General features: G+C 52.5%; 1 protein-coding gene across 4 annotated transcripts in view; it reads right to left on the reverse strand.

Moving 5' to 3' along the window:
* The window catches only part of DRC11 (dynein regulatory complex subunit 11), a 129787-nt gene that overhangs the window by 43363 nt on the left and 59931 nt on the right, over positions 1-26493 (reverse strand). For 3 of the 4 annotated variants that reach the window (XM_081262130.1, XM_081262128.1, XM_081262131.1), the window contains exons 8-11: positions 19321-19440; positions 5599-5674; positions 900-1006; positions 654-749 (exon numbers count right to left, since the gene is read on the reverse strand). In XM_081262130.1, coding sequence (XP_081118256.1) covers positions 654-749; positions 900-1006; positions 5599-5674; positions 19321-19440 — 399 coding nt within the window. The remainder of the gene's footprint in view (positions 1-653; positions 750-899; positions 1007-5598; positions 5675-19320; positions 19441-26493) is intronic. The other variant, XM_081262129.1, reaches the window with a different exon arrangement.

The raw sequence follows: 26493 nt of genomic DNA on the forward strand, positions 1-26493 counted from the left end.
CCCATGGCCCACAGGATGAGCAGGACTTCCAAGGCACGGCTTGCAAAGGCACTCCAGCACTGGGCTTCCTTTCTTGTCACCTTCTAGCCCAGGTCCCCTCAAGCGAGCATGTTTCCCAGACATGACAGACGCCAGGCACTATCGTACCCCTGGGTGCTCTGCATTCCACCCCTCCTGAGTACGTGAACTCTGGACACTCTGGTCCAGGTGGCTGCTCCATACCAGGGGAGACAGGGTGGGGGCAACTTCAGGGCCAACTCACCAATTCCTTCTGTTCTGACCTCCCCACCCCCCACAAGCCTGGTCGTTGCCACTGGCCACCCCTAAAAATCTACCTCCAGGGGGAGAGGGGGCAGGGGCACCTGGGTGGTTCTCCTCCTGCCCACGGGGCTTGGGCATCTGATGCTGCCCCTGCTGAGGGTTCGAGGAAGTTACTGTCAGAGGATGGAGCGGAGCCTGTGTATGAGCCCCCCCAGAGGGCCAAGTGGCCGACCCACTGAGCTTACCAAAGGAAGGCGTGCTGCCCCTCGAGGTCCTGGGGACCGCCACCTGGTCTGCCAGGCGGCCCACCCAGGTGCCCCACCAGGGCGCCCTACTCCTTCTGGTCACTGAATGAGTCACCTCCCCCCGCTGCCCCACATCCTCACACTCACCTTCTTCCCTTTCTTTCCCGCTCTGACGGGAAGCTCGATTTCCTTGTTCACTGCTAGTTTTAAGTTTTTTAGCTCCTGTCGCATCAACTCATCAACCTGCGGGAAGACGAAACACCACTTCTCAGTCACCTTGCATGCCTGGTGGTTTTCTTGGTGAAATTCAAAAACTGCTTCTAATCTGAAGGGTGGTCACGAACAGGCAGTGCCCAGAAGCCGAGTCACTGAGCGGTGACAGGTGTGCCGTACCTGCACCCTGATCTCCGCCTCCACTTCCTTCCGTTTCTCCTTCTTGATCAGCTCTTCATCATAGTCTTGAGGAAAATTCTGAGATTCATCTTTATTCATCCACGTGTCTATACCCAGAAGGGCAAGGGAGAGAGAAAGACAGGACGTCAGCACGCGGGCCTCAGGAAGCTGCTGTTAGGTCCAACACAAGCCTCCCTTTCAGCCTCTTGTCGGGGGAGCGTGACAAAAACAGGCCAGAGAGGACGGACTCACGGGCATGCTAATGTAATACCTTGACAAAGAGGAGAACCGCTAATGGGAAACAGGCAGATGGTACCCCGTTCTGTGACTCAGACCAGTAAAACAGCATGCGCAGTGGGACCAGACAATGACAGGCTCTATTTTTGTGATGTGTTCTATCACTTTATTATTCACTGAAGGGTGAGAGTTGTGGCTACTGCACTTGCCCACCGTTGACCCCTCCCCGTGGCTGACCCTTCCCTGATACTTGCCACAGGCCAAGCCCACGAATGCTGTTTTCTCCTAACCAACAGTATATTTTTTGAATTACTTTTTGGATGTTTTGGAAATCATACATATTTTGAACTTCCCTCTTGCCTTCCCCTGGTGGTTCAGGAGTTGGATCCAGAGAACTGTGACCCAAGAGAAAACAAGGAGGACCTGTATCACTCAGAGAAGCAGGGGACGGCGGGAGTAGAGCCTGTCTGGGTCCCCCAGGGTCCAGAAGGGTCCTCGCAGGCTCTGCTTACCTACTCATACCAAAAAGAAAAATGATGGAACTGGGCCAGGCAGGGCTGTGAGAGGTGCCAGCTGATGGACGTCTCTGCCACCCAGATGCAAGGCTGAGCCTCGTGGGACCCAAGGTTGCAGGGTGGGATTTTTGAAAATGATGCTGTTGAAAGGCCCCAGATTTCTTCTAGAATAGAATGCCTAGTGTGGCCTTGGAATGAACAGACAAGAAATAAACCATACAGAGGGTAAATTTTCACAGCAGTTCCCCGTTACAGAAGCCACGAGAGGTGGCCGGGTGACAGGGGCACAAGCAGATGAGAATGCTGGGGTGGGGAGAGGGATGGGTCCTGCCTCCATGAGTCTGCAGTCCTTTGAGGGTGACCGCAGGGGGAGGGTAAAGTTCCAGAGGGCTGTAACCCAGACCAGGGAGGTGACCAGCTTGGAACTGAGGTGTGAAGTCCAAAGGGCGGCTGGAGGGGAGTGGGCCTGCAGGAGATGGCTAGAGGCCTGGGCTCAACTTCTGTTCTCGTAAATAATCCTCCCTGAGAGCCAGCTAGAGTCCCGACAGAAACGTTACGTGTAAATTGTCCACAACACTCTGTGGACGTAAAACAATCCCGTCATTAAGAGAAGCAGGCGATGGGGGGAAGCTTCTTCTTCACCGTGAATCCCCCCAGAATGTGCACTACGGTTAGCTTGCAAGATCCCCCATGGCCGCCCTGGCTGATGGTGCCCTCATGTGAAGGCAGGTGCTTCCATTAGTGCATTTTCTGAAACGTACATGAGCTTAAACTATGGAATGCTTTAAACTATAGAAATAACAGATGCTTCCTTTATGTGTTGAAAATCATAACCTTTCCCCTCAAAAACACTAGGAAAGGCTTCAATGTGTTAGAATGCGCCATTTACTAGTAATAGCTCTTTTCAAGCAGGTTCCCCTGGAGGATTGCTAAGTCTTCACCAACAGCAAAACCCACCACACCGACTGTCACATTAAGATATTTTAAAGCAAAATGGCTTTGTAATTTACAGGGAGCTGCTTTTCTTTTTCATTGGATACACTAAAATCTGGGAACAACTCATCCAATAATAAAAGGAGCACAGAATACATATCAGAAAGGGAGCATGGCTTGGTTATTTAGGTACAAACAGTTGCAAGTAACACATTCTCTGGCCCGAGTTGCAGAGATGTTTTAAAATGAAGCACCGCGCACAGGCTTTTCCTATTCCCCCCTAGATGGTCTCAACGGGTTGAGTTTTCCAATGAAACTTTGCTTTTCTCATGACACTTTTGCACAGGGCACTTTTCAATCCCTTTAAGAATTTCATGGGCATTTATAATTGCAGGAAGCTGAGCATGACCCTCAAGGGCAGCAACTGCCCCAACTGGCTTTTATCCCAAGAATGTGAAAAGCAGGCCAGGGCTGGTTCACACGTAGGGGAGAGTGGCCCAGGAGGGGCCCAGGGGGGTTAATCTGAGTGATTAAAATGCTAATGTCTTATTTGAAAAGGAAAACCTTTGATTGTAAAGAAAAGAATTCTAAGATGAAGAGATTTGATTTCTTCAAGTTACCAAAGACCTGGCAGATAGCACATTCCTGGCACCGTCCAGCATGGAGGGCACTGCAGGCCCTTCTGGAGGGACGCTGCTCGGTGTCTCAGCCCTCCAGGAAACAGACATGACACAAAAGGCGGGACAGCTCGAGAGCTCTCCTGTGTGGCTTAGCAGGTTGCAAGTCTGAGCTTCCCAGGGGAATGTTAGATTTTCCCCAAATTCATTTTTGCGTTTTGTCAAAGGAATGTGTGCACATTGTTACAGACTCAGAGTATCAGAGGACGATCGGAACACTGTCCCGCCTGTCTACCTCGGTCACACTGTCTATGACCTTCATTCCCATGTTCATTCTTTCACTCAATTACAGGTGGAATGAGTCCAGTTGTTAAACTGGGACTTTGCTGAGTGCTGCTATGGCCGGGTGCTGCTCTCAGAGCAGGTAGAAGGTCCTGTCCCGGGGACTCAGCACCCGGCTGCAGGAAGCCTCAGGATGGACCCTGGCACTAACTTCAAGGCTGGCAGGGAGAGCCAGGCAGGGTGAGCTGCCCATGGGTGGCTCCTTTCACATGGGCCGCAGGGCAGTGGGGACAGAGTACAAGGACCTGGCAGTGGGGAGAGCCAGGCACCTGGAGGAAGTGCGGGGCCCAGCAGCAGGTGAGCGCCCAGCTCCCCAGGAGCCTTCCGCGGTCCTCAGGTCCTGGGTCCTCCTAATATCCACAAGGAGTGCTTCCAGGCTCCCTCCTGACTTGCCACGGTGGGAGCCTCTGCCCTACCTGTCTTCCTCTTGCCCTCGCGTTCTCCAAGTTACGTAGGAGAAGGGAGCTGGGCCTTCCACAGCCTGAGTGTGAGTGCAGCCGCAGACACAGGGGCCCCTGCAGCTCCCAGGGGAGCTCCCTGGGCCTCCTGAGGACGGGCTCCCCAAAATGAGGGAGTGACAAGAAAGTGGGACAGCAGCAGGATGTCCCCAGGGCAAGGGAAGGCCAAGGCCAAGGACGACACTGCACCGCAGCTCCCAGGGGAGCTCTGGAAGGCTGGGAGGTCCTGCACCAGAGTGCGACACCCAGGGGGGCTGTCCTCAGGGCCAAAGACAGCCGTGTGCAAAGCAGCATTTTAATAACATTGTTGCTCTTGTTACTGACACACCTGAGGGCCCTCAGCTAGGCCTGTGGCCCTGCAGCGCCCTGGCTGGCCAGACCTGCTGGATGTCACTGCCGTCATCCTTGCCAACACCCATGGCCCTGCTCACGCCACCTCCCAGCCCATCCACGGCTGCAGCCACACACTGCAGAGCCGTGCGGGGTCACCTTCCCACCTCAGGCTAGTTCACAGCGACAGGCTGAAGCCACCCTGTCAGTGTTGGCTGAGTGGCCGTGTGAGGAGGCCATGTGAGTGCTAGCCGCCGCCTGCTCCGCACTGCTGCGGGTTAAAGAGCTGACGAGCCTCAGCCCTGGATGGCCGGTGGCCTCCCAGCCGCCCCTCGACAGGGACAGCAATGTGTCTGGGCACTCAGTCAACGTTAGCTACTCCCTTTGACCTCCTTCCTCCCTGTGAGAGCAGGTGCCAGGTCCTGCTGATGTCACAGTGCCCTGTGGCTCCACCTCAGTTGGCACTGGGTGAAGTGTGGGGCCCTTCTTGGCACTCGGGGTCTGTCAGAGGGTTGAGGTGGCACAGGGACATGGTTATCTCATAAAGCTATCATGGGAAACCTAAAACTATGTTGACGTTGTCCCTCAGGATGAACCACACTTACTGAGATGAAAATCTTGAATCAGCTTTAAAACAAATAGATCTATGCCAGTGGCTGTACCAGCGCTGTCCAGATAAGTCAGAATTGGGAAGGAAGCATGTGACGGACTGAGGTTTGGGAAGATTCTTATTTCATTTCTCAGGAATTTCCACAATAGTACTAATGACCAGGGTCATTTTGACAGGTCACTCTGCATTGGGCTTTATCCTGAGGATGGAGGAGCACTAGAGGAACTGGATCAGAGTTCTAGAAAATTAGAATAGAAAGGTCTGGAAGATCAATTCATCCTCGGATCGTGCCAGATTCTGACCATGCTAATCCTGTTGAACAGCTGTTGGGAGGACTCAGGGACAGGCCCTGCTCTAACAGGACCCCGCATCCCACTGTGCCCGTGGTGTGGATTTCCTCCATGTAAACAATCTAGGGGATACTTTTCCTCCCTCCACCAAGCAGAACATTCAGCTGAAAAATGAAGGCTCAAAAAATAGGACAGAAGTTCTGAACATGTCTTGTCCCACGTGTGTCTCGCTCAGCCACCAAGTACACGCCTTTAAGCCACCAGAAGGAACGGGTGACCGACAGGGAACCCTGGTGGCTTGCAGCTGGCTGCCTCTCTTGGTTGTGCCCTTGGGTGCCCGGTGGCCAGGAGCACTCTCCAGACTGACCTTTGTATACGTCACTCCCTTCCTTCATGGAGGGGAGGAAGGCGCTCCTTGACATCTTCCACTCCTCCTCTTCTTCCTGTTCAGAGCAGAATAACATCCTTGTTAACCGCAGGCTGAAGGTCAGCTGGTAAAAGGTGCATATGTGGTGGTGCCGGACAGTGGTTTGTCATGACTGTCCCGCCGGGTCACCAGGGGGCTCTGCTGCTGGCCACCATGAGCAGGGATTGCTGGGTCCACCAACAGGGCACGGATGGCGGGCTCAGCGAGGTGTCCCCTGCCTGTTCTGCTTTCCCTCCTCAGGGTCTCCCAGGGGGACACAGCCCATGGTTTGGTCCTGTTTTGTAATGACCTGGGGCCTTCCGTGGCAGAACGTGGATTCCTTCCCCATCCCTTCTAGAGTTTCCACAACCTGGCTGGGAGCTGTCCCCATCCTGTGCTCCACTGTGTCACTTACCAGTCCTGGGCTTCCACAGGGACAAGAACTGCTCCTTCCTCTTGCTCACCTGAACCTGGAAACCAGTCCTGGGCAGCAACCTGCTTCCAGGAGCCCAGCGTCCTTCCTAGAGCCAGGTCCTACTGGCCTCTGCAGCCGGGGCCCACCCACTGCAGAGAGCACCTGGCCTCGCCCTCCTTGGCTCCTGCCGCTGAGTGCGCTGAGAGGGGGATGGTACTACCGCCACCTGCATGGGGAGCGCTCTGCTCCTAGCCCCAGGTTCCCATCAGGCCCATCAGCTCCCAGCTGGGAGAGCCACGGGATAACGTCTATACCACCTCAGGAGTCAGGTTCCCGTGACCGTCACCTTCAGAAAGGGCAAAAGGGACACGCTGGTCTTTACCATGTCTGCGAGGAGCTTCAGCTGGTAAAAGGTGCGCTGCACTCCCCGCCTTTAGAGGAGCTGAGGATGCGGCAACGTGAGATGGTGCCTCTGACTGCTGTGAGCACCGTGGCTCAGGGCACCCGACAGCCCTTCCAGGGTCAGGCTCTGGGTGCAGCCCCCGATCACCCACGGTGCGCCCACATGCCCTGGGCTGCGCAGCGCCTGCTGGGGATCCTGGCTTTCCCCTTCTCCTTCATCCTGCACCAAGCGGGCAGCAGACCCCGCCTGCTCTGCCTCCTACACTTTCTGGGGAACTCTCCCCTCTGCTTGGGCCCCTTGCTCCCAACTGCCAACTCAGGGCCACCCTCTGTCCTGCCAGAGGGACGGAAGGGCAGATCCAACCTGATGGCTTCCTTCCTTTGAAGCCCCACAGAGACCCCCCTGTGGGAGCTCCTCAGGGCCTTGGTCCCCACAGGACAGAGTCCAAGCCCTCCAGCAGGCCCAGCCAGCACTCCCTGGAGTGGCACCCAGACCAGGTCCCGCCTGCTCCTGCCACCTGCACACGAGTCACCTCCCACCTGACAAAGCTGCAGCCACCCCCAGAAGGCCACCGGGAAGGCTCAATGGCAGCTCTTTTCTGCTTCCTGCTCCTTCCTCCTGCTGCCCCTCTGCCTGGAAGGCTGCCCTCCTCGAGGGCTTTCTGATGACCTTGGACTTGGCAGGACTTCTCTCCCCCAGGAAGCCTCTTCCATGGCTGCCTGGCCCCCGGGGCCAGCTTCCCCATCTGCACGTTGGCAGGGCCTTGCCCACCCATCTGTGTCTTTCCTGTGATCACCTTCCATTCCCACCAGACAGAGGGCCCTGGGCGCAGCGAGGCCTCATCAGCCCCGGGGTCTTGCACCTCTACCTGTCTGCAACGGGCATTGGAAGAACAGTTGTTGGCTTAGAGGAGAACCGCAGCGTACATGTCCCATCCTTAGATAAATGGGTAAATGTGGAATGCCCATACAACAGAGCGGACACTCCCATGGAAGGACGGAGGCACTGACACACTGTAACAGGACAAACCCTGAAGACATCACGTGGAGCAAAGCCAGACACCGGGAAAGGGTCTGGCACTTTGGTTAGAGTTTCCTAACACATTAGAAGAAGACACAACTGTCGAATGGAGGGACCACCGGGTTCATCGCCTCCTCCCACCTGCTAAGGAGGCCAGCCCGGCTTCGGGCCAGTGGCATTGAACTGAGCACACACCAACTGTTAGCTGGACAGGTGTGGTCATGGAGGGCCACATTCGAGGGAATGGCCTTGGGCTTCCTAGAGTGGGTTCCAATCCAGACCTCGCGGTGCCTGCTCCCTGGGGAATGTGATTCCCACCCCAATTCACACTGGGTTCTGTCAGTTATCTCTGAAGCAAACACAGCTCTGGTCAAGGCAGGGGCCAGCCCAGATACCTCCAATGGCTCCCTGTGGCCCACCTTGATCAGACACCTGCCCCATGGCATGGTCAGTGTCTAGCTGGCCTTCACAGTTTCTGTGTTCCTGATACCCATCTATGCTGAGCACCCTGGACTCTGATCAACCTCTGACCCAGGTAGCTCAGCTCTGCTTGGCTGAGGGGGTCCACTGGTCTCTCCAACAGGTATCACCAGGCTGCAGGTATGGACAGACTCTTGCTTTCCTGGAGCTTTTAGGGAGGACAGGGAGACACATGAAATGGGAGAGTCCAAGGGCTACACAGTGGAGGCCCAGGGTATGTCTGGGGCTCACAGAACCCTGGACCCCAGCTTATACAACATGCAGGGTGCTGAGGCTGGTGGGAAGCCACCTGCCCTGAAGAACTGGGCCCAGAAATACCAGGGGCTCAAACCTGTGAGGCCACTAGCCACCTTCCAGGGCCCCCTGAAACCAATGGCCATGGATTAAGAAGCCCACCTAGGACACGGGCTAGCTTGGGGTCAGCCACTCGAGGCTGCCAGGACACAGTCCTGAAAGCCAAACCTGCCTGGGAAGCAGACACAGCAGCCCTGGGCAAGGAGGCACCTGGTGGAGACGGACACAGACAGAGAAGCGAAGTCTCTGGGGTGGGTGTCCCGGGGCATTATCTATCACCTGGCTCTCTCTCGTTCCGTCTCCTCCCATCTCTCTTCTCTCTCTAGTACTCACTAAGGACCCGTGGATCTGAACACTCTTTAGTCAACATGCGTGTTCAACACTCATATGGTCCCTGCTGGCCTCTGGGAGCCCCTACAGGAGGGGAGGCTGGGCCATCATGGATAGATGAAGAGGAGGAAGAGGAGGAGGAGGACTTCAGGGAAGGGAGTGTGTGGCCGGACAGCGTTTCCAGCAGAGGCAACGGAGCATGTGGACTTGAGCTTTGTTTGGACAACTGGAAGAGGTTCAGCACACGTGGGCTGGGCGGGTGGGCATGAGTGGGGGCAGGGAAAGAAGAGGGGGACAGACTGGCAAGGCAGAGAGAGGGAGCAGACAGAGGCACTGGGCTTGGAGGGGCCTGCAGCCACGCTCCTCAAGTTGGGACCTGGTATGAGGCAGGGCTGTACGGCAGGATTGGTCACCGGGACACCACCCTGGTGGGGTGGGGAGCTGGAGCAGAGGCACGGGAGGGTGCCCACCTTCTCTCTGGCCACAATTCCCTTCTTCTGGGCGCCTGTTTCTTGGTGGAGACGCATTGGCCACTTGTGAGCAAGTTCTCATGGCTTTTCGGGGCTGAGACCCCTCCTAGTGGGAACTCCACCCGTCCCGAGGACGTCTCCTGCTCTGTGTAGAACCAGCAGAATGCCTTGCATGGAACAGGCGTGTCAGGCATGTTCATAAAAATATAACTCTACAACTTCATTCCTATGATAACTACCAAGTTCTCCAGGGGAAAAAGCATCGTCAGGCCTGTTTTGGAAACTTCTGGTCCTGACAGTTTGGAATAGTGAATGCTAAACATTCCCAGGACTTAACGCAGCTCAGCTTTCCACTGGTGATGACGTAATTGGCAGTTACACAAGGTGCGTCAACCAGAGGAGAAAGAGCAGTGGAAGTCTCTGCTTTCCCTGTCACTCGTGTTTCTGTTGGGTTGCTGTTTAAACAGGTTATGTGTTGCCCGTTTTGACGGTTGCCGACTCCATGAGGAGGTTTGAAGCCACCATCCCAATTCCAAAGTCATTTTCCCCTTTGAATCTTTTCCTGGGACAGAGACAGATCAGTACACCAGTCACTTTGTCCCAGTGCTGCCCTTTCTCATGGAAACGTCTTGGCCATTACCCCCACCATGCCCAGATAGGCCAAGTGGCCAGAAACTGTTCTGAGCAGAGGGAAGCCCTGTTCGAGGAGCCCAGCAGGCAGGCGGTCACCAGTCACGGGGCAAGGAAGCACAGGATCCCTGGCCAGCTGGGAGTGAGAGGGAGGACCTCTGAAGTCGTCAGGGGAGATGGACAAAGAATCAAGCTTGTGGATCTGGGTCCTGAGGGTGCCCCAGCCCAGCGTGTCCACCTTCTCAGCTGCGAATCTGAGCCTAGACACTCTCCTGCCCACTGTTCACTCAGAACTGTCCACATGCCACTGGGGGCCCTCTGTGTACAGACACCAGCCAGGGACAGCCAGAGAGTTAGGGGCCAGCTTACAGCAGCTCCCCCACATCCTCCTGCTGGCTCAGGTACAACCATGTCAGACATTTTGCAAAGAGTGCTTATTAATTGCACAAGAACACCATCCCAAGGCCGTATAAAATTTAAAATCCAGAGGAAACACTCAGCCCCTCACCGTCACCTTTAAGCTGGGACTCTCCCTCTTCCTCTTTGCTTGCTCAGACACATGCCACATCTGTTAATATCAGTGTCACTGCAGGGACTTACAAGTTTGGCCAGACGACGAGGTGGAACGCCGTGTTTCCTTGGGGAGTATTTCCTCATGTGTGGCTGAACGCCGCCATTCTGTTTGGGTTTTGTTTCCTGACTTTCTGACCCCGCCTTGGTTTCAGGGAAATGTGTCTGAGCCTGTCTGCTCACTGCACACGCTTGGTGAGCATTGGCTGGGGGGCCACAGGAGTGTGTCCTTCCGCTCCGCCTCCAGGGCCTGCCTCACACCACGGTCCTCTGCCCATGGTGCCTGCCAGAGTCACCTCTAACCAGTTGGTTCCTGGGCCCTGGGTACTCCTGGGCCATCATACACATTTCCCCATGGACGCGGGGGTGCCTTCCCTGGTCCAGGCCGCCTGGTGCAGCCAGGCCTCTGTGCTCTGGCCTGCTTGCTCAGGTGGAGGCCATGGCCAGCCCTTGTTCAGACACTCCTTGTCGACGTGGAGAAGGCTGCTCCACTAGGGGCGTATCTTAACCCAGTGGGGAGCTTAGAAACAAAATTCCCAATGCCCAGCACGTTCCCAGATCAATTCAGCAAGACCACCCTCCACAGGACGTGGACACTAGTTTTTTTCCTTCTTAAAACCATCCAGGCAACTCTAATGTTCAGCCAGAGCGCGGTCCACAGATGACCGGTTGCCTCTCACCAGCCCGGGCTCATTCCTGGAGCCTCAGGACTGCCCAGACCTTCCTGCCCAGAGTCTGCTCTAGGCGAAACCTCCTGGCTCCTTTACCCTGGCTCCACGAGGACCTCTGGGTTGCTCTTCCTCCTCGCTGTCTTCTCGGGGCACATTCTCCTTGGTCAGACTCCCAGCGAAGGGACAGTACTGGTTCAGTGGTCCCCAGTGGAGCCACGGTCAGGTTCTCCTGGGCCTGAGACTGTGAAGGCAGCCCACGGTCATGCCTGTTTCTGGACATTTCCATCACACGAGGAGTCTGGGAGTGGACAGAGTCCTCCTGACCTTCCACGCACTCACCATGGACAGATCTGTCCTGCTTCAAGATGGTCCTGCTGGTTTTGCCCTATGTGCCCGTCAGCTTGGGCTGCTGTTGGCTGATAACCAGCAGAACTTCCTTGCTCACAGTCCTGGAGCACCAGCAGATCTGGTGTCTGGAGAGGGCCATTCCCTGCTTCATAGGTGGGGCCTCTGGCTGCGCCCTCATGTGGAGAAGGGGCAGGACAGCTCTCGGGGCCTCTTTTATAAGGGCTCTAACCACATGACCTCCTCCCCCATGGCCTGATCACCTCCCAGGAGCCCCCTCTCCTAACACCCCACCATGGGAATTAGGATTCCCACACATGAATTCGGGGGACACATGTTCAGACCATAGTGGCTAATAAATGCCAGTTCCTTACACCTGGTCCCCGAGTGGCGCCATGCTCCATCACCCCACTCTCCATCCCTTCCCAGGCTCGCTGGCTGAGCGCACAGTGAACGAACGGGGCAGGCTGGTTCTGAACACACCCGGCCTGCGTGGTGTCTGTGCTCTGCCTCGCCCACCAGCACACTGTCAGCTGGGGTCTGCAGCACCTGACCGTCTCTTTCTGCAGACTGAGCCATTTCCACAGCTCCTGCCTTCTGGGACACCTCGCAGCCCATTCAGCAGCAGCGGGAGGGTCTCCTGTGCTGCCGTGACGCTCGGTCACAGAGTCCTCTCAGGCGGCTCCCTGCTCTCTCTCCACGGCCACTCGGTTACTAAGTTGCTCAGGACAAAGTGGTTGCTTTGTAACAAAAAAACTGCTGGAGGCCTGCTGCTCTGATTTTTAAGAGTATATTTATAAAGTGGGTTTATTAAAAGTGTCCATTTTTAGTAGGTTCCCATCTGCTGTATGAAAGCTGTTTTTCTACAGCACAGACTAGTGCCGTGGGCAGGATGCTTTTGAGATATACTGAGGGATGCAGGGATGCATTGAGGAGGGATGTTTCTAGAAGAGGTTTCCTTGCCAAGAATTTTATTCTATCCATTTTAGTGAAACTAGGAGAACAGATGGACAGAATGACAGAATACCACAGGCCGAGTGGCTGATAACCAACAGCCCGCGGAGGTACCTCCCCAATGTGAACCACTAGGAGACTTTCTTGCTTGGCCTGAGAGTGGCTCCGATGCATGGTGGTCAGGCTGGAAGGTCTCTACTGCCAGTAGTGGGCACCTGCAGCAGGCTGCTGACACTCTCTCTGTGATGGCACATCGCGTGTGGCAAAGTTCAGACAAGGCAGCGCCCTTCACATATGAAGAGTTCAGGCGTGCATTTTGGCATATGTCGGTTAGCTCACAAGTTCAGAGGTCAAACTGGCCCCAGAGCAGCTTGCAGCGCACCTGCTTCTCCCCGCAGGGTCTGTGTCTGGGGTGGGGCTGGGGCCCACTGGTGCCTCCGAAGCACTGATTATTTCCCACTGACAGGATGATCTTCCACTTCTCTAGGTTTAGAAGTGGAAATCAGCCTTCATGGCCGGAGACAAGAGTTTAAAATAAAAATGAACTAAAATAATATGCTGGCCGGTGCAACTGAACTCGAAACCACACCAAGCATCTCAGAACTCTTTCTGAACCTGCCTTCAGAATGTAGTTTTGCTTCTTTGCTCATCCATTTCTATCAGCACCAGAGATTCACAGCTCTTTGTATCTTTCAGGACTCAGAATGCACACACACACACACACACACACACACACACACACACACACACAAAACAGAGCTGAGAGACGGCTCGGCCCTACGTGTATCTGCTCAATTCTCTTTGTGAAGGTGGTTGGTTTTTTCCAGAGGAGCCTCCTGGTTAGATGATCCCAGGGGCCATGGGAACCTGGTGGCGCTCCCTCCCCAGGAGCACACCCCCCAGCCCAGGCTCACCCCAACTCAACGGTCTCCTTGCTCTGCTCTGGCAACAGGCTTCACAGCTGGGAGAGCTGCCCCCATCCTGTGCCCCGGCTGACCCACTGCATGAGGACTCCCTGACATGGGGCTCTCAGTCTCCAGAGTGGAAATCAACCTCCTCCTTGGCACTTCCTCCCCTTTCCCGACTCCAGATCCCATCACAGGATGTTACAGTCAGTGACCAGTGGGAACAGTGTGTTACAAGAAAGCAGTTCACATTCATGCGTGAAGAAACTTCTGGAAAGATAACACCAGCAAGTTAATGATGGTTAATCTTGTGTGATGGGTTCCAAGTGATTTTTATTTATGGTGTTTTTTTTTTTTAACTACTCAAAAACTGAGACAGTTAATTTTACTTGTCACTTTGAGGGGACCACGCGATGCCTAGCTATCTGGTTGAACACTATTTCCGGGTGTATCTGTGAGAGTGCTTCTGGAATAGGTCAGCATTTGAACCAGTGGACTGGGGGACCTGGACGGCCCTCCCCACTGAGGGTGGCATCATCTGGTCCCTGGAGCCCTGAAGAGGACCCAAAGGTGGAGGAAGGCCCACCGGAGCCTGGCTGCCTGAGCTGGGACGCAGTCGCACCCACAGCAGGCTCCTGGCTCTCAGGACACAGACTATGCCACTGGCTTTGAGCTGGCAGATGGCCCATGGTCGTCTCTCTCTCTCTCTCTCTCTCTCTCTCTCTCTCTCTCTCTCTCTCTCTCTCATACACACTCACACACATACACACACACCCCTCACCTCTATCTCCTGGCGGTTCTCTTCCCCTCCCCCACTGGTTCTGTTTCTCTGGAGAGCCACCGTGACTGGCACAGGAACCTATGCGTTCCCGCGCACTGAGCGCGTCCAGCTGAGGTGGTAAGTATTGCGGAGTGCTTGACAGGACGGTGGGGTGGGATTGGGGAAGGGGCCTGGGAAATGAAGCCTCTGGACATTGGCACCTGGGTCATCAGGGAAAGGTGATAGCTGAGACCTGCTGTGTCTGGTTCTGACCTGGTGGCCCTGGTTGTGGCAGGGCCTTGGACCACTGAGTCCTGGGCAGCCCCCTCTAGGCCCCCGCACAGCCACCTCGCTCTGTGCAGCTTTGACCCAAGAGGGCCTCCCTCCTCACAGAGCCTCCTGGCTCTGCCTCCACCACGTCCTCAGCTCTCCCTGCTCACTGTGGATGTGCAGAAGGAGAACCTTCCTGTTCTTGCAGAAATTCACACACCTGGGCAAGTACCCTGGGACTCCACGGTGCTGAACGTCATCCTGCTTTCCGGGCTGTTCCTGGCCCCTCATTGGTCTCACCCTTTCTCCTGTCCCAAAGTGTAGCTGAGCCCAGATTTTCCCCTACGCCACATGGGTTCTTTACAGCACACCCACCCCTGTCCTCTACAGGGCCTCCTGCACAGGGCATGTCCATGCCTACACAACCAGTCTCCCTGCATCTGTCCTGAGCTCCCGGCAGGAGTGGAGAGTTCTGGAGCCAGCTCCTCTGCTTCCGCCCCTCACCTTCCTACAGTTCCACTTGCAACACCCAGAACCCCCCTCAGCACTACGGATTCCTCCAGCATTGTCAGTGCGGCCAGTCCACCTTGCTGATGCGCCTCAGTGAAGTCCTGAGCTCATCCCTTCCTCCAGAGGTGACAAGTGCACCGCTCTGGGTTCCAAGTGCTATGGTTGGTGCCATCAGAATTCAGGGTCCTTCTGGATGCTGCAGGGAAGACAGAAGATGGCAGCAGAGGGGCAGGGGCTTTGGCTAAAGGCAATGGTCCCTCCTGGTCACGTGGCAGCCACAGAGCCAGGCAGACCTGGGTTAAGAGTGGAGCCCCAGAGACCTCCTGACTAACGCTCCATGACTCCACAGAGGCTCCAGGGCCTGCAGGCCACCAGTCTCCTCTCCAGGTGTTCCTCTTCTTCCTGTGGCCCTTCTGAGTGACCAAACGTGTCCTTTCTCTAGGCGGTGCTTCTTGGGTTGATAAGGGAGAGAGACCCCTTAAAACAGAGAAGGCTCACATGCCTTTCTCCCAGAGAATGCAGTTCCACATACAAGTTCATGTACCTTTTTCTGGGGGTATACCCATTGGGGTCTCTGTTCTCTGGTGAGGACCCCATTCTTTCAATAGCTCAAGTGCTCAGCTTCTCCCTTCTCCACATCACCCTCTCTTGCTGCATCACAGTGGGTACAGAGGTGCTCCACATATGTCTTGGGCCAAGAGCCTGGAGAGGAGGGACAGCGGTCAGACACAGCTGGGTGGCCTCACAGATGAGAACTTGCAAAGCTAATTGTGCAGTGTCTAGATCCAAGGGTGTTCCCAGAAGAATTTAGCACTAGTTAAGTCTAAATTCACTGGCTGCAGTGAATTTAGAGAAGACTCTAGCATTCATGTGACAAATCATGTGTTATGTTCTGGTTTAAAACATTAGAAGTAATTCCAAATGGTTTAATATGTGACTTGGGAAAAAAGAAGAAGAGAAAAAAGTTGAAGAATGCACTTCCTAGTGTTCCATTTCTGTTGTTTTTGTTTCCAAAGCCAACGTGAGGTCCACCTCACAGACTTTGAGAAAAAGTGAAAGCAATTCTGCAGAGTCGGTCAGAGGTTTGGAAAAAAGGTCCTGGTGACCGCATGAGTCCCCTTACTCCTCCTGTGCAATCCTTAACAATTTTGATTTAAAACCAAGGTCCAATGAAAATTGTTTTTATTCTGTTAAATTTTGAGAATTCTTTCTATACTATGAATACCAATCCTTTGTTAGACAGTTTGCAAATATTTTCTCCCAATCTACAGCTTGTGTTCTCACCCTCTGCACTGGGCCATTCACAGGGCAAAAGGTTTTGAATTTGGTGAGGTCCAACTGAAGCCAGAATGAGACAGGCAGGCAGTATAGACAGGTAGATCCAGTCAGGTGGATCAAGGAGGCCAATTTTGAGTCTGGGATGTTGGGGACTGTCCCCCGAGGGACTGAAATGTGACTTCCTTCAGAGCCCTTCCTCCTCCCTGACCGAGAACCTGCCCTGCTCCAGCCTGTTACAAGGTGACCGTCCCAGGAACTGCCCCTTCCTACAGGGAGCCAGAAGGTGGTTAACTAAGGTGTCCTGGGCTGCCCCATCCTGCCCTTGCCCCTTCAGCCCACCTGTGTCCCACCTTTGGGCCATCACACGTCCCACCGTCCCACCGTCCCACCAGCACTCCTGGGCCTAGTCCTGGGCCTAGTCACTTACGCAGGAAGGAGAAAGATAAGAAGAAAAGGCAGGAAAACAAAGGAAGCCTAGGACATATAAAAAGTGCCCTTTTTTATTAAAAAAAGATACTTTTTTGATTAAAAGAAGTTGGTTGAAGAGATGATCCTATCTCGTCTTTTAATATGAGGTCTTCCCACATTTTCTGCCTGGTGATCAATAAGTCATAAATTATAAGATCCCCTCAAGAACAATCCCACAGCCTGGCTGCTGTGTGACGGCAGGGGCAGGTAACCCAGGACCTATGCAAAGTCACTAGAACTCCTGTGGTCTCTCCCCTGTCTTGCTGTCCAATCATGAAGACTCTCAGATGTATTTTTCTACACATCAAAATACAAATCCCCACACAAGAATTGGAATAGCTGGTCTCAGGAAGGGTTCTAGAAACTCTACAAATGATCAAAGAATAATTTTAAAGACTCCACCAAAAGGTTAATTTGATCTTCAAAAAAGTTTGGTAATATAATTTAAATGCATTATTTTCATTAGAGATTACCATTTCTTCTTTTACTAATCACAGCATCCCTTTGTAGATCTGTACTTTCCATGAAGACATTAATTTAAAAGTAATTCTGAAGCATTTTCCCTTTCATTTGTAAGTACTTCATAAATGCTGATGCTCTTAAACTTTGCTTTTGTCCCAAACTGTTCATCATTAATTGAGTCTTTTAATGGCTAGTTAATAAAATCCCTTCACCCACCAATGACCAGATTGCATGGCTGATAAATTCAGATTTTTATGGAGCAAGCTTCACTAACAGTGAATTTTTTAAATTTGCAAGTGTAAAGTCCCTCATGCATATTTAGAGGAAAAGATGCTTACAATAAAATTGAAATTCTTCCAATTCTCCTTATTTGTAGGTGCTTCAAAATTATCTTGCAGAGTGAGAAGAGGTTCTAAAGGTTAACTGTGCCCAGTGAGTTGTCCTTCCCCACTAAAGCAAGTGAGAACTCTGGTCCAGGCAGGCCGGTGGGGCACTGGGTGCTCTCTTGGGCCGAGCTTCCTGAAACACTCAGGTGGCGGCTGAGGCCGAGGTCTAATGGGAGCATCACTCATAAGAGATGGGTGAAGGAAGCAGAGAGAGAAGCCGAACTCTGACGCAGTTGCCAGAGAGCCGTCGGCTCATCTCAGGAGGCAGGAGAACCCTTCCCATCTGTCCCGGTGGCACGTGCTGGGGCTGGGTTTTGGTGCTGTCACCTGGTGGTCCTTGGATGCTGGCTGCCCCAGCAGGGGTGTAACTCACAGGAGGGGCTCCTTAAGACTGGAGCTGATTCGCTGTGAAATGTGGGGGGCAGTGGTGCTGTGTGCTGTTGGCGCTGGCCCCAGGGACCCGGGATCCACTGCCTTGGTTCTGAGAGGGCATCAAGGGCCTCTGCTGCCAGCGGCTTGGGTCAGGCCCCAAATGAGCAACAAGGGGGGAGTGTCTCTTCTTTTGACTATTGTGGGACAATAATGGGACATTGCCACAGTCCGGCTGGGCAAAATAGCCGGGAGGTGACAAGCAACTTGAAGATTGAAGCGGGAATTGCTTTATTGTAGGGAAAACTCAGGGGGAACTGAGCGGGAACTCAAGGTAGCGAGAGCCGCTTTAATGCGGGACAGCAGAGGTCTATATACCTAACGGATGACACCCAGCTTGACTCAGTCAGCATCATCCAGATACAGCAGTCAGCCAATAAGGAATCCCTCCATCTTAATGGCTCGGTGGCGTTGCCTCACAAACCACTCCTCCTGGCAGACTGCCAGGCGCCATCTTGACTTGGTTGCGGCCCACAAGAAGACATGGCTAAAGAAAGCAGCAAGTACCAACGAGGCCGATGAAGGACCTGCTGCTCATCAGAGGGGCGCGGCAAGGGGAAGGATGGTCACGTCCAGCTGGCCAGCGCCAGTCGTGCCAGGGGCTTTTGGCGATGTGCTGGTCCTTGTCCCCACGGTCTCCCCTGTGTGTGTGCAGATGGGGGCATTGACGGTTTATGTCCACCTTCTCACTCTGGCTCTTGCTCACATGTCCCTTGGCCCAGCCCTTTCTCCCACTGTAACCTGGCCCAGGGTTCCCAGGCACAGTCTGTCCGTCCGCCTTGTTGCTTCTCCCACGGGGAAGTCCCCGAGTCTGAGGGTTGACTGTGGCCGTGTCCTGGAGCACCAGGAGCAAGCCCCCCGCTGCCTGAGCCGCAGCTGGTCTCTGCCTCTAAACAGGGTCACCGGGGTCACGACCCTCAGGGACTCAATGTTCTGGCTGGCTGAGTCACAGTGGGATCACAGCTTTGGGGGCCCACTCTGGAGGTGATGCAGAGGACACTTCTGGTCAGCTGCGAGGCAGCACTGGCTGTACAGTAAACTCTTACACAGAGGACGGTGCCATCTTGAGGTGTGAGCTCCACTTCCCACAACAGAGTTCACACCCAGAGCTCTCGACAGCCCTGGGGACGCCCCCCCCCCCACGTGCGCAAAGATGAAGCCCCTCCAACAACCACGGCAACGTAGCAGCGCCTGGCGGGGCGCACCCTCCTCTCCACCCCACCAGGCAGGCCCAGTGACACCGTGTGGACTCTGGCTTCCTCTGGACAGTCACCGTGAGTGACAGATTTCAACAAATGTATGTGGGCTAAATTAGACACGGTTATTCTGATTTTCGGGAGGTGACTTGGTTTGTAAAGGGTGTTTTCCTTCTCTCCACCCCATCTTTGAGGAAAGATTAGGGGGTAATTTGTTTTGAGGAATGAAAATTCAAAGCTCTGCAACTTCTGAGTCGCGAGCCCGTCACTTATCCTGAGAGTTTAAGTCGTGGAAAATGTGGCCACTGAGGTCCATCAACAAAAGTCAAAGTAGGGACCTGGAGGTTGGAATGGTCTCCCTAGGAAACGAGAGCCTGCCGTCTCAGGAGAGTTCAAAAGGGGCGCTGGGAAAAAGGAACCACCTCTGGACGGCTCACCTTTACCTTGGGCTTCTCCTTCACCACCTTCTTCTTCTCCTCCTTCTTGGCCTTCTTCCCCTTCCCCTTCTTCTTGTTCTTTTCTTCCTCTTCTTGGCTTGCAAGGATGTCTTCAATCACCTGGAAAACAACCCAACAATCACAGCCCTCAAGCAGCAGTGGGCCAGGTCGCTCCTGTCTGGAGTGACCTGCTGTCGGGACCCTTCTCTGCCTGCTCTGGGCGGGGATGAGCCCCGGGGGTGGCAGGGCCGCCATCTAGTAGAGCTGACTTGTCTGTGGGAGGCAGCAGAGGGGCCCAGAGGGGCTGTGCAGAGCTGGACCCTTGTGAGTCCAGGTGCCCCTAGCTCAGAGCTGCCCCTGCTCCAGGGGTTCCTCAAACTCCACACATGTGGGCCCCCTCAACGTCCAGCAGCAGCCGGGCACGCCCCGCCTCGACCTGCCAGTTGAGGATGCCACTTCCAGCCTGGACCCCGATGGTGACAGGAGTTCTCCAAATAACTTCCCCTTTCCATGAGTTCTCTTTCTTCACCCAAGATATAATTTGTATTTCCGATAAAATGTAAAATTCCCTTTCAACAGTACCTCCCTCCCATCACACCTGGACTGACACTAGGAGGATGAGGACAGGTCTGGGGAGCATCATGCAACTCAGGGAGTGGGACGTGCGTTCAGTGGGCATCACTCTTTGCCATTGGGAGCTGTGAGTGCTGGGGACACCAGGGTGACCAGGGCAGGTCGCCCTGGCTTGGCCCTCGGGCTCCGCTCCCTGCAGGTCCTGACTGAGCCAAGCTGTGTGACCTCTCTGAGGTGCTTCCTTGGCTCCAGAAGGAAGCCAACCCCCCGTACAAGCACCAATGGTGTGCCAGACACAGCTCCGAGACCTCACAAGGCTGAGCTCTTTACTGTGGGACACGCCGGGGGAGGTGCTGTCACCACCAGTTTATAAATGAGGGAGCTGGGATGCAAAGAGCCCAGTGAGTCCGTCAGAGAAACACTGCTAGTGAGTAGCTGAGCTGGATTTGAATGGGTGCCAACTGGGATCAGTTTTATAGCCTAGACAGAAAAGAGGCCAGATGTGCTAGAGGGACACAGGTCATTCTATTCTATGGCATGAAACACCTGTGGTTAATTAAAAGTTTGTGACCTACATTTTCAGGAACATATGTATAGAGTCCAAATATAAAGAATACTTGGGAATAACATACTCCAAATTCAGCACAGTGGATACTCTGAAGACAGAGGTATGCAACTAAAATAATTGGAGTTGAGGAGGTAAGACAAAGATACCAGTTTACCTCTAGTATATTGTGCCAAACCATCTTCCTGGGGATAAACTCTATTCCATCATGCCTTGTCAGTGGTTTCCTAAAGTGCGGAAGTTTACCTTCTAGGATTGTATTTTTTATATTTAACTACGTTATTCTTTGAGGCCTAGTTTTTAAGGTTTAAAGTGTAAAAAGCAACGTTATCATTGTATTAATCAGCTTTCCATTGCTGTAACAAATATCTGAGATGATCAAATTAAAAAGAGGAAAGGTTTATTCTGGCTATCAGCGTGGTCAGTTGACCCCATTGTTTTGGGGCCTGTGAGGAGGCAGCGGGTCAGGTGGGAGCATGCCGGGTGGCACTCAGGAAGCCAAAGAGACAGAGAAGAAGGGGGCAGGGCCCCAGGTACCCCTTTCTAGAACACACCCCAGTGACCTGGCTGCCCTTCACTAAGACCCACCTCCTGAAGGTTCTACCACCTCCTAAGTGCAGCGCCACTGTCTGGAGACCAAGGCTTCAACAGATGGCCTCCGGGGACACTTACTCAGATCACACAATTGTGAGCAAAGAGGGTATTCGGGCAGCCTCTGGAGAATACAAATTTAAAGACCCTGTCACCCGGTGTCAGCCCTGTTTTCAGTGTTTTGCGGGTTCTCCGACTGTCTTTCTCGGTGGCTGCACTGGATGCATTCCCACACTGGACACGGCTCCCTTTCCTCCGTTTTTCCCTCACCTGTGCTTGTTACCTTTCATCTTTTGGGGACCGGCCATCCTAACAGGTGTGAGGTGGGACCTCAGTGTGACTGCAATTTGCATTTCTTCTTGACGTTGAACATGCTGTCCATAGATAGGTCTCTTGGCCATTGGTATGTCTTTGAGAAATGTCTACTCAGGTCTTGTGCTCATTTCTAATTGGACTGTTTTCTTGCTATTGAGTTGATTTCCTATATATTCTGGATATTGACCTCTTATCAGATGTATTCCCACCTCCCCATGCTGAGGTTGTCCCTTGGCTTTGTGAACTATTTCCTGTGCTGTGTAGAAGGCTTTTTAGTTTGATGTAGTCCTGTCTGTCTGTTTTTATTTTTGCTCTCTGTGCTTCTGGGGTCATATCTAGAAATCCTTTTCCCAGAATCATGCCGCGGAGCTTCCACCCTATGTCTTCTCAGGGTAGCAACAGATTCTGGTGTTTATGTTCAAATCTTTAATTCATTTTGAGTTGGTTTTTGTACATAGTGTGGCATAAGGGTCCAGTTTCATTCTGTGTTAGCTTCAGTCACCGTGACAAAACACCTGAGATAAACAAACGTAAAGAAAGAAAGATTCATTTTGGCTCATAGTTGCAGACGTTTCAGTGCTTGGTCCCTGGGCCCATTGCTTTGGGCCTGCGGTGAGGCTGAATATCCTGGTGCAGAGAGCATGGCGGAGCTGCTCACCTCACGGTGGCCAGGAAGCATGGAGAGAGAGCAAGAGGAAGGTGCCAGGGACAAAACACCCTTTGAGGGTTTTCCCAGTCAGTGACCTACTTCCTCCAACTAGGTCTCGCCTCCTAAGTTTCCATCACCTCCCATAAAACTATGAATCCCCACGAGGATCAATCCACCCATGAGGTCAGCACCCTGGTGACCCCATCGCCTCCCAAGGGCCCACCTCTGAACAGTGCTACACTGTGGCCCGAGCTTTTGGACATTCAGATCCACACCATAACGACATCTTCCCAGTGCCGTGCGTGGAGGAGACTGTCCTTTCCCACTCTCGTCCTTGGTCCCTCCAGGGAAGACTGGCACTGGTGGTGTGTGGGCTGGCGCCCGGGCTCTCGATTCTGTCCCACTCGTTTACGTCTTGTTGTGCCACCACGAGGCCGTTTCATGGCAGCCTTGTGACAGGTTTTGAAGTCAGGAAGTGCGATGCCTCCAGATCCGTTCTCCTTGCTCAAGATTGCTCTGCTGTTTGTGGTCTTTCCTGGTTCCTGATGAATTTTAGGATTGTTTTTTATTTCTGTGAAAAATGTTCTTAGAGTTTTGATAGGGATTGCACGGAATCTGTAGATTGCCTGGGTAGTATAGATATCTTAACAATATTAGTTCTTCAAATCCACAGACACAATATAGTTTTCCATGTATCTGTGTCTTCAATTTCTTCATCAATGTTTTATAGTTTTCAGTATATGGATCTTTCACACCCTTTTAAACTTATTCCTAAATTTTATTTCTTGATGCTATTGTAGATAGGATTGTTTTCTGGATTTCATTTTTAGAGAGTTCATTGTTAGTGTACAGAAATGCTACTAATTTTTTAATGTTGATTTTGTACCTGAAATTTTATGATATACTTGTTAGTTATCACAGGATTTTGAGGGGTCTACAGTGTTTTCTATAAAAGATAACGTTGTTCACTGAGACAATTTCCCTCCTTTATTTTTTCCTAATTTATAGATCTGGAACTATTTTGAACAGAAGATGCAAAAATGGGCACCCCTGTCTTGTTCCTGATCTTAGAGGAAGCGCATCCAGTTTTTGCCACTGGTAATGAGGTTAAGCTGTGGGCTTTTCATATTGAGGCCTTTATTGTATTAAGATAAGTTCATACCATACCTAATTTGTTGAGTTGTATCATGAAAGAATGTGTAATTTCGTCAAATGCTTTTTATGTATTTAGAAAGATAATTACATGATTTGTATCCCTCCTTCTGCTAATGTGACTGATTTGCATACGTTGAGCTATCCTTGCACCCCAAGGATAAATCCTGCCTATGAATTTCATAATGCAGACAGAAAAGCGTCTTGTTGCCATGAATAAGTACATGCAGACATCATTTTTCAGGTGCAAGTGTATCTGCAGGATAAATTCTTAAAAGTGAAATGCTGGATCAGGAGTATGTACCTCTGTGACACTCTCCTGGGTTGGACAAATTCATCCTTTCACCACGATGAAGGAAGGGGCTGCCTCTGCATCCTTGCTATCATAGTGCATGGTATCTGTCAACCACCTCGGTGGAAAAGGATATGCCTTGTAGTTGTTTCAGATTTTTTTTTTTGAGAGGTCAGTATTGAATTTATTTTCTCATGCTCCTTAACTATGCAAAATCTTCCAGAATTAGATGTGCACTTTCACTACCATTGTGAGGTGTGTGTGTGTGTGTGTGTGTGTGTATGTGTGTGTACACATGTAAACACTCACAATGAGCATCGCAGACAAGAAATCATCATCCTTATTATTATCTTTTTTTTTTTTTGTGGTGCTGGGACTTGAACCCAGGGCCTTGTGCATGTGAGGCAAGCTCTCTACCAACTGAGGCCCTAGCCCAAGAAATCATTTTTCTAATCCATAAAGGACTCCTACAGCTCTGCAAATCTGGCCCACTGCCCATTTCTATTTTTAAGTGTGACTTTACTGTGGCATATTTTACATATTCTACAGTCACCTATTCTGAATGTACAATTCAGCAAATTAGTCAGGTGGTGTCACTTTTAGGACATTTCCGTCACCCAGGAAGATCCCTCATGTCCACTGTTGTTGCCTTCGCCCTCCCTCTTTCCCAGCAAGCCCCAGCCTGCCTTCTGTCTCCAGGGACCTGCTTTCTCTGGATGTTCTGCATGACAGACGCAGACGGTTCAGTGTCAGCCATTTCTGGCTTCTTTCTCTCATCACCTACGCTGTCGTGGATACCAGCTGTGCGTTCCTTTTTATTACCAAATAATATTCCACTGTGCGGCTAATGCCCCATGTCTCCCATCCCACTGATGGGCATCGAGGCTGCTTCAAATTCTTGGCTATCGTGACTTACACTGCTATGAAGGTTCGTGCACATTCTTTATGTGGGCATATGTTTTCATTTCTCTTGGAAAGGGTCCTAAGAGCGAAACTTCTGGGCCGTGTGGTCAGCTCATGTTGAACTTCCAGGAAGCTGTCGAACTGTTTTCCAAAGCGGTCCCAGCAGCCACGCTGAGGGCTTCTTTTCCTCCAGTCCCCAGCTTTGGGGGCTTGTCTTTTTCATGATTTTCATCCTAGTGAGTGGGAGACACTGTCCCCTGTGGTCTCCCGGTCACCACCCTAAGGACCAGGGATGTTGAGCATCCTCCACATGCTGATTTGCTCTTCACAAATCTTCTTTTTACATTGTCTGTTCAAGCTTTTTGCCCATTTTTGGATTGGGGCCTTTGTCTCGTGTTTGGGGTCTCAGAGCACTCTGTATGCTCTGGATACAAGTCCTTTGGAGGGTTCTGAGTTACCGTTAACCTCATTTCATAAAAAGCATTTGTTCTACTTTCATGTTTTAGAAAGACAAACATGGCCACTGGGTGCTGTCACGGCGGCTGTGCTGGCCTGCCGTCTCTTCACTCCTCGATAGCATGTGCCAGGTCAGCACTACTCTGCCATCAGCAGCAGCTGGTGGGACTTTCTGAAAGACTGTGATATGACGCGCTGTGTTCTAGGTGCGTCACACACAAACTGCACCTAAGTTTTGCCCCCGCACAGGAGGAGGTATTGCCAGCACCACGTTCCAGAGGAGCAGAGGCAGGCAGAGGGGAGCCGCGACCTGCGCCGTGGGCCCAAAGTGTGCTGGCATGCAGGAGATGGGACTTGTTGTCGCCTGCCCCTCCCACTCTCCCTCCGTCTGCCATGAGAGCTAATGCTCCCGCCCTCTGCTCTACTGAAACGTGTAAAGACAAGCCGGGTTCACTCAGATGGACTGGAGTCCACCACATCCTGCGTCCACAACATCCTGCATCCTTCCCAGGCTAGCACGCAGCCTGCTTGCCATGGGCTCAGAACAACTGGTGCCTGAAGATTTAGCCACAGGGGCAAGACCTGCACACATGGAGGAGGGTACCTCGGCCAGATTGAGACAGCAGTCCCTCAGGACGGGGCGGCTGACCGGCCAGGGAGTGGTAAGGTGGAGAGGCCAGGTGCTGCAGAGTGGGGGGAGAAGGCAGGAGGGGAAGGGGGGCCGACAACCGTGACTTCTGGGGAAGTGGAGGGGGCTCTGCAGCCTGAAGAGAAGCCCGTGTGTCTGACTCGTGGCCCAGGCAGGGCGCCCAGGGACAGGCTGGCTGCAGGGTGGGTGGTGAGGACCCAAGGCCTGACCTGCAGCCTGGTTCTAACTGCACGGCTCTGCTTCAAGCCATTCAATTCCTTATTCAAGATGGCGAGGCGGGAGGTCCAGGCAGACAGCAGCTCCTGCAATCTCCACGGCAGGGGCCAGCAAATGAGGGCGCATGGGCCAGACCTGGCCTGCTTCCCACTTTTGAAATGAAGTTTCACTGGCGCATGGCCATGCCTGTTCATTCGCTGATTGTCTTTGGCTGCCAAGAGGCCATGGCAGAGAATGTTTGTTCCATGGCCTAAAATATTTAATATCTGACCCTTAATGGGAAAAAAAAATTGTTGACTTCTGATCTATAACAATTTGTCTTATTGTTTTCTTTAGTATAAATTCCTCAAATAGCATTTATGAGTCAAAGGGTATCCACATAAGAAGTTTTTGATGTCTACTTGGTACTTGTCCCTTAAAAAGTACCCCGCCAATTCACGTGTCCATCAGTAGCATAGGACAGTGACTTTGTCCCCTGTGCACACTGACTTCTTCTGTTTTCACTGTATTTTTTTTTTTTTTTAAATTAGAGCCTTAGAGTTATGCACAGTGGTTGGGCTCATTTGGCCAAGTCATGCATACATGGAATTTGATGGACTCCATTCCAGTCCCTGCCCCGATCCCTCCTCCACTCTGCTGATCTTCCTCTCACTCGTTTATCTATGTATTTATTTCTGATGGGTGCATTTTACATCACATAAAGGTGCAGCTCCCTGTGGTATGCTCACACACATATCATGACTATGTTAAGTTCATTCTGTGTTTCCTCCCCTTTCCCTCCAGCTCCCTCTCAATCTTCCTCTTCTACTCCA

Source organism: Spermophilus citellus (assembly GCF_964194105.1).
Source record: "Spermophilus citellus genome assembly, chromosome: 11".
Lineage (NCBI taxonomy): Eukaryota > Metazoa > Chordata > Mammalia > Rodentia > Sciuridae > Spermophilus > Spermophilus citellus.